The sequence below is a fragment of the Palaemon carinicauda genome, chromosome 15 (genome assembly GCF_036898095.1).
Source record: "Palaemon carinicauda isolate YSFRI2023 chromosome 15, ASM3689809v2, whole genome shotgun sequence".
Lineage (NCBI taxonomy): Eukaryota > Metazoa > Arthropoda > Malacostraca > Decapoda > Palaemonidae > Palaemon > Palaemon carinicauda.
This window is the reverse complement of record NC_090739.1, coordinates 25,210,137-25,216,491: the sequence shown is the minus strand read 5'-3', so window position 1 is coordinate 25,216,491 and position 6,355 is coordinate 25,210,137. Positions and strand designations below refer to the sequence as shown.

The 6,355-nt window shown below is 45.1% G+C and overlaps 1 protein-coding gene across 1 annotated transcript; it reads right to left on the bottom strand.

Moving 5' to 3' along the window:
* Positions 1–3,804: 3,804 nt before the first annotated feature.
* On the bottom strand, positions 3,805–4,527 carry LOC137653906 (uncharacterized). Its single transcript, XM_068387534.1, has one exon. It carries the CDS (start codon positions 4,525–4,527, stop codon positions 3,805–3,807), a length of 723 nt encoding a protein of 240 aa, XP_068243635.1.
* Between the last annotated feature and the right edge of the window lie 1,828 nt (positions 4,528–6,355).

Below are 6,355 nucleotides of genomic sequence, written 5' to 3'. Positions count from 1 at the left end.
ATAAAATTGCTCATTTCTATATATTTATGGTTATGCAAATGTATTCATATGGAATACAAATTAAATTTAGTTTGATTTCATAGGTAGGTTGTACCTATCTTTAATTAACATTACAAAACAGCTGATTATTCAATATCCACCTAAGTGAGGATGGCGCATGAGGATCTCATCGAGCAAATCATTATCTGCCAATAATCTTTTACATGAATCAACTACTGTGAGTCTTTGGGGTAATATGTCACTAACAAGAGGACATTCCAGGCAATAGTGTTCCAGGGTGTTGGCGTTGGGTGCGTCACATAACCTACAGGAGGAGAAGTGAGGAACTCCATCTTGCTCAGCCACCTGCCAAACTGGTCGCCAACCCAGCCGAAGACGCGCACAAACCACGTTATTTTGACGAACCACGAGTCCACTGCGGCGATATTTGTGTTGGTGAGGAAAGAAGTGATCATAATGCTGTATTGATATACTGGTGGCTCTCTCGGCATTACTACGATGATGAGTAGGTGAGCGAGCAGCTTGGCGCACCATTTTTCTGCAGCACAGGAGAGATGGACTGGGAGCATCAACATCTGGAGGATCCAGTTGACAGGCAGCCTTTGCAAGATGGTCAACGGTGTTGTTAGCCAGAAGACCCACGTGAGAGGGAATCCATAGGAAGTGCACTACCAGTGAGCTCATGTTGGCCATGTCTAGTTGCCTATGTATTTGTGTAACCAGGACTGGTATGCTGGCTTATGTGAAGAAAGGGCTTGGAGTGCTGGTTGCGAGTCGCAGATGATCAAGCCGTTGTTTCTGGTCCGTGTGATTAAAATAACTGCATTTAGAAGTCCAAGTAGTTCACAATACGTGGAGCTTGATGACTTTGGGAGGCGACGGCCTGTCCAGCCCTCTGGCGGGGTTTCCAAAGTGGGGGAGAAAACAGCACATCCAGCACTGCTATCCTGCTGTAGGGAGCCATCTGTGTAGAGGTGATGGGCTACACTGAGGGACGAGGATAGTCTGTCGATGGTCTCCAATGCACGTTGTTGTTGAAGTTGAGGCAAGTCAGTCTTAGAGACTGGAGTGTAAGAGATTGCTGGCACAGGAGTCTGCCAGGGTGCAAGGCCATGATCCACATTCTCTGCCACGATGTTGATGTCAAGCCCCCGAATACTTGAACAGACAGTACTAACTAGTGTACGTCCCCCCTGGCGTAGTTGTGTACGAGGTGCATCTAGATCGAGAGAAGTTCTGATGATGTTTGAATAGTGAGGAGACAGTTGAGGGTAATACAGGCATTTGATACTGAAGTAGGTGACATTGGAGTATATTCTCTCAACGAGTGGAGGGAGACGGAGTTCGTGTTGCATGTTTACAATTCTAGTGGAGGCTGGACAACCTAGAATGAGTCTCATTGCTTGGTTCTGGAATTTTTCAAGCGGCTGTAGAGTTGATCTGGAGAGTTGACATAGTGCAGGGGAAAGATAATCTATCACTGAGCGGATGAAAGCAATATATATGGTTCTGGCAACTGGGATAGATACTCCTGCAGAATAATTAGTAAGCCACTTGAGAGGAGTCAGGCGTCGCTGTAACCGGGCCAGCAGATCTTGAACAATGGGATGTACTCTCTGTCTCGCTGGAATGGATGGTGTAATTCGCACTGGCGCTCCCAAGTAAATATATTGTGTGCATAAAGGTACAACATTGTTCCCCACAGTAAATTCTGGTAGATTCCTTGCTGGCCTTGGGGAGAAGATTCTACTTTTTCCTGGGGAGATGATAAGACCACAGGAGGATGCAGATTCGTAGAAGGAAGAAAGGAAGCGTTGCAAGTGATCTGGAGAGGTTGAATGAATGCAAATATCGTCTGCGTAGCAAGTGATGGTTGTGTTATCAGTATCAGGAAGTAAGGAAAGAAGGCGATGTAGGAGGATATTAAATAAAAATGGACTAAGTACTCCCCCTTGTGGAGTACCAAGTTCAAGTTCCTTTGCAGTGCTCAATGCTCCCTTAAACAGCACACGAGAAACTCTATTTCGAAGATATCCACGTATCCACCTCAAAAGGTTTCCCTTGATTCCAAAATCAATAAGCTGGTCTAAAATAATGTCTCTATTTGCAACGTCAAATGCACTTCTCAAATCAAAGAAGGCTACAACACTGGTTGGGGAGAGACGAGTGTAGAGCTCCATGATACAATGATGTGTTCCTCGTTGGGGTAGGAAGCCGTATATTCTAGACGAAAGCTTATCTTGCAGCCGGAACATAAGGCGTGAGAGGAGAATACGTTCAAATACTTTGCAGAAACAGGTGAGGGAGATAGCACGAAATTTGTCAGTGCTAGGCTTGGGAACGGGTGCAATTGTACTATGAGTCCATGCTAGGGGCACATATCCCAAGCAGAAGCAGAGGTTGTAGAGCCGGAGGAGAGGGTTGCCAGGTATTTTTATGAGTGTGCAAAGGACTGCATAGGTGATGCCATCATCACCAGGAGCTGACTTCTTACTCCTTGCTAAGGCACGTCGTAGCTCTTCCTTAGTTATGGGTACATCATCCTCTTCATCACTGCTCAGTAAGGCGGAACTGAGACGTAAGGCACGATGGTTTTTTTATGAAGAGAGAGAGTCTTGTATATGAGCTGGAAGGTTGATGGTTCGTGACTGTGCTGACCACTCATCAATAAGGTCCTGTGCATACTGAGCAGGGCTGTGGTGGAGGACACTTAGGGGTTTCTTCTTCACAATCCTGTTGATGAGGTGCCACATGGAACCAATGCTTGTTTGATGGTTGATGCTGTCTGTTAATTTGTGCCAGGAATCTGTTTGTACACATTGCTGTAGAGCAACTAGATCATCTCTCGATAGTTGATACTGGTGCAGAGTCTCAGGACTTGGTTGTCTCATAAAGGCAAGGCCATCATCCATCGCCTTCTTTTCTGCCTGAGAAATTCGATTATCCAGTGTCATAGCACTAACACGATGCCTGATATGAGGCTTTCTGATATATTGTGTGTGGAAAGCATGTGTGGTACTAAAAAGTAAGGAGTAAAGTTTCTCAGGACTGTGGAGGTCAAATGTAGGTCGAAGGTTAGTCATATATGAAATGTACGTAGGCTGGTACTTAGGCGGAATTGTGATGCAAGTGAAATTGTGTATTGGAGTAGGTGTAGCGGGAAGGGAATATTGGATGCTAAGACCAATGTGATCAGAGAAGAGCGTAGGAACCGTTACACAATTGACTCGGGAAGGTACGAGTCCACAGGTCAAGATGTGATCCAAAGTACCACCTCGTGCATGCGTAGATCCACCAGTGTCCCAACGGGTCAGTTGATTTCGACGAATGTATCCTAGAAGTAGGTTCCCGTTGCGGTTCACAGCGCCAGCAAGATCTCCCAAGTCTGGATGACGAGCATTAAAATCTCCCATGTAAACAATACCACGAAGGGTTGGGGCTGGAAGCTTGGCTGTATTTATCCTACCTGGTGCTGCATATACATTGCACAGTCATATGGTGCCTCCGCCAACAGTAATCTCAAATAATTGGAATGTTGTATCTTCATCCTCAGAGTTTGGGAGAAGTCTATGCTGAATTGAAGTGCGTATATAAGTGATGAGACCATGTCTTACTAAATGGACGTAGGACACATAGCCAGTGAGCGAGGGAGCTTTTTCCCTTGGCTGAGCATTACCAACAAAAGCTTCCTGAATTAGAATAACATCTGGGTGGTGACTATGTACAATTCCCTTAAGTGCAGAAAGTTTTGCCCAGTTTGTAATACCACAGGCATTCCACGAGATGATATTAAGCTTCACTTGGTTATCGAACATGTCCCTTGGAAGAACGGCGACTAGATGAAGAGGCAGTGGTGACACGGGTATGCATTGGTGGTGTATCACGTGGCAAAGGTCCTGTATGGGGATTAGTAACACACTCAAGATGTGTAGCAAGTGAGTCAAGTTTCTCAGTGAGTGTAGTGACTGATGTGTTAACAACCTGCTGAGCTTCAACAAGAGATTGTAGTGTGTTATCATTAGTAGCAAATTTAGAAGTTAGATTGTCAAAGGAGGTTACGAGACTGTCAATGCGAGTGTCCATGCTCTCTAAACGAGATTCAATGGCTTCAAAACGTGATGTAAGGGAGTCACATCGAGACTTGAGGACATCTACAGCATTACGAAGTATAGTCACTTGTGAGGAGGCAGTAACAGTGGGTTTGATTGATGGCACTGGAAGCTGTTGTGCAATAAGCTGGTTCGATGCAGAGCCTGAACGCCTGGTACAGCCATGCCACACATTGACTCCAGGCTCATTACATCTCGGGCATTTCCAATGCGAGGAGTCCGGTGTAGGTAGAGGTAATGGGGTTGATGTTGATGCTGAAGAACTGTCAACCACTGTGGGTGGTACAGGGGGCCGATGAGGGCAGATCCGACTATCAAGCTCAGCAGCACAAAATGCACACTTTTCAGGGGCAGCACAGTATCGTGAGATGTGACCGATACCCCAGCATTTGAAACACCATGGCTTTTCGTCTGGCATTCTGCATAGTTCACATGATGGTAGACAAGGGAGGAAGGAGAAGTTAACAAAAGGCGGGGGTGGATCTGGGTGGCTCCAAGTAATGACAATAGGATTGATGGACTTCCCATCCTGTAGGAAACGACATACAGTGTGCACCCCTGTCAGTTCCTTAGCTAATGAAGGGTCTACATCCACAGGATATCGAGTGATGAGATATGTAGGGAACTTACGGGGTCTGTTTACAGCATCCTGAACATCTAACACAAGTGACAGAACCTCACCACCCTTGACCCTATTTATGATATCCAGGCGATGCCTCGAAATGTATACAAATCAAGAAGTGACCGCAGACATTTTAACTTCAGCCAATTCCCGATCGAGGCTGAACATCTTGGTAACCTCTGATAGCCAGCGAAGCTTCACATTAACCCCCGGATTTTCTCTAAATAGGAGCTTTATGTATTCAGCATGTGAAGCAAAGGCAGGGAGAACAGTTTTTGTAGCCATGGTAGGTATAATCTGAATAGCAGGTCTAGGCAGGGAACTATTTAAAACTTTATTTTGAGAGGAAGAAGCATCACACTTTGTAGTTTTAGCAGCAGGAGATGATGGCTCATTACTGCTATCTGAATCATGCTCCATACATCGTTTGTTGGAGGTAGTGGTATGGTCCATGAGACTAGGAGCTGCACCAGCAGGGATCAACTTATGAGATTTAGTGGAGACAAGTCGTGGCCAATGTTCCTGGGTAAGCAGATGCTCTTCAACATTATCATCACTTAGAGCAAGGTCCCCCTCAACATCAGCGAGAGTACCAGGTCCAGAGAATTCCATAGTCATTATCTACTGGTTTTTAACAATGCCCGTATCTGATTTCGTTCCTCTGGCACAGTAACGTTGCCATGACGGGGCTAACCACGTCTCGCACACTGCACTGCGCATGCGCGGATTAGGAAAAACTTGAACGTAGTGGTGTGGCAGAGTGAACGAGATTTTTAATCCTAAATAAAGTCTAAGTTCAAAAACTCATAAACACACTAATGTCACAGCACTGATCACTAAGCACTACCACAGCTTTCAGTCAATACTAGGTGATGTAGATCTTCGTATCTCCTAAATAATCGAGAAAGTTTTCAGAGCACAAAAATGCGCTTGTTGACAGACAAAGTCCAAGATGGCGCTCCGAGCCTCCGAGAGAGAGAGAGAGAGAGAGAGAGAGAGAGAGAGAGAGAGAATTCGAACATTCTCATGGTAATTTGACGCTTAATAATTCCATGATACGCAAAGGACATTCGTTAGAGCGAGACTGCCAGCGTAAACGAGGACTTAATTATACGAGTTGGTAAACCTGTTGCGATATTGGTGCCGTGCAAATTGCTCGGTAATTTGCAAAATCTAATTAAGAAACACTTGGAATTTCTATCCGCTAATTTCCCGGTAAGCGCCATTTTAATAATGAAAGCCTATTAATTTGGGTTTTCATTGTATCGTGAAAGTTGTTGAAATAAGGTAAATTTGAAAGTTAAATGAATGTGCGTGTTTGGGAAATCTAGTTATTGGAGAGGTAGGAAGTGGAATTATCATTTTACGAATCAAACTTGAATAGATTAAAGGTTTAAAGATTGCTCATGAATGGCAGAGGCAATGGACAGTGACATTGCCCTAGCAAGCAGGACAATGCCCTAGAGACTCACCATATATACATATGATAAGCGCCCAAGCCCACTCTCCACCCAAGCTAGGATCAAAGGAGGGCCAGGCAATGGCTGCTGATGACTCAGCAGATAGAAATATAGGCTCCACCACCAAACCCCCATCCTTAGCTTACAAGGATGGTGAGGTTGCA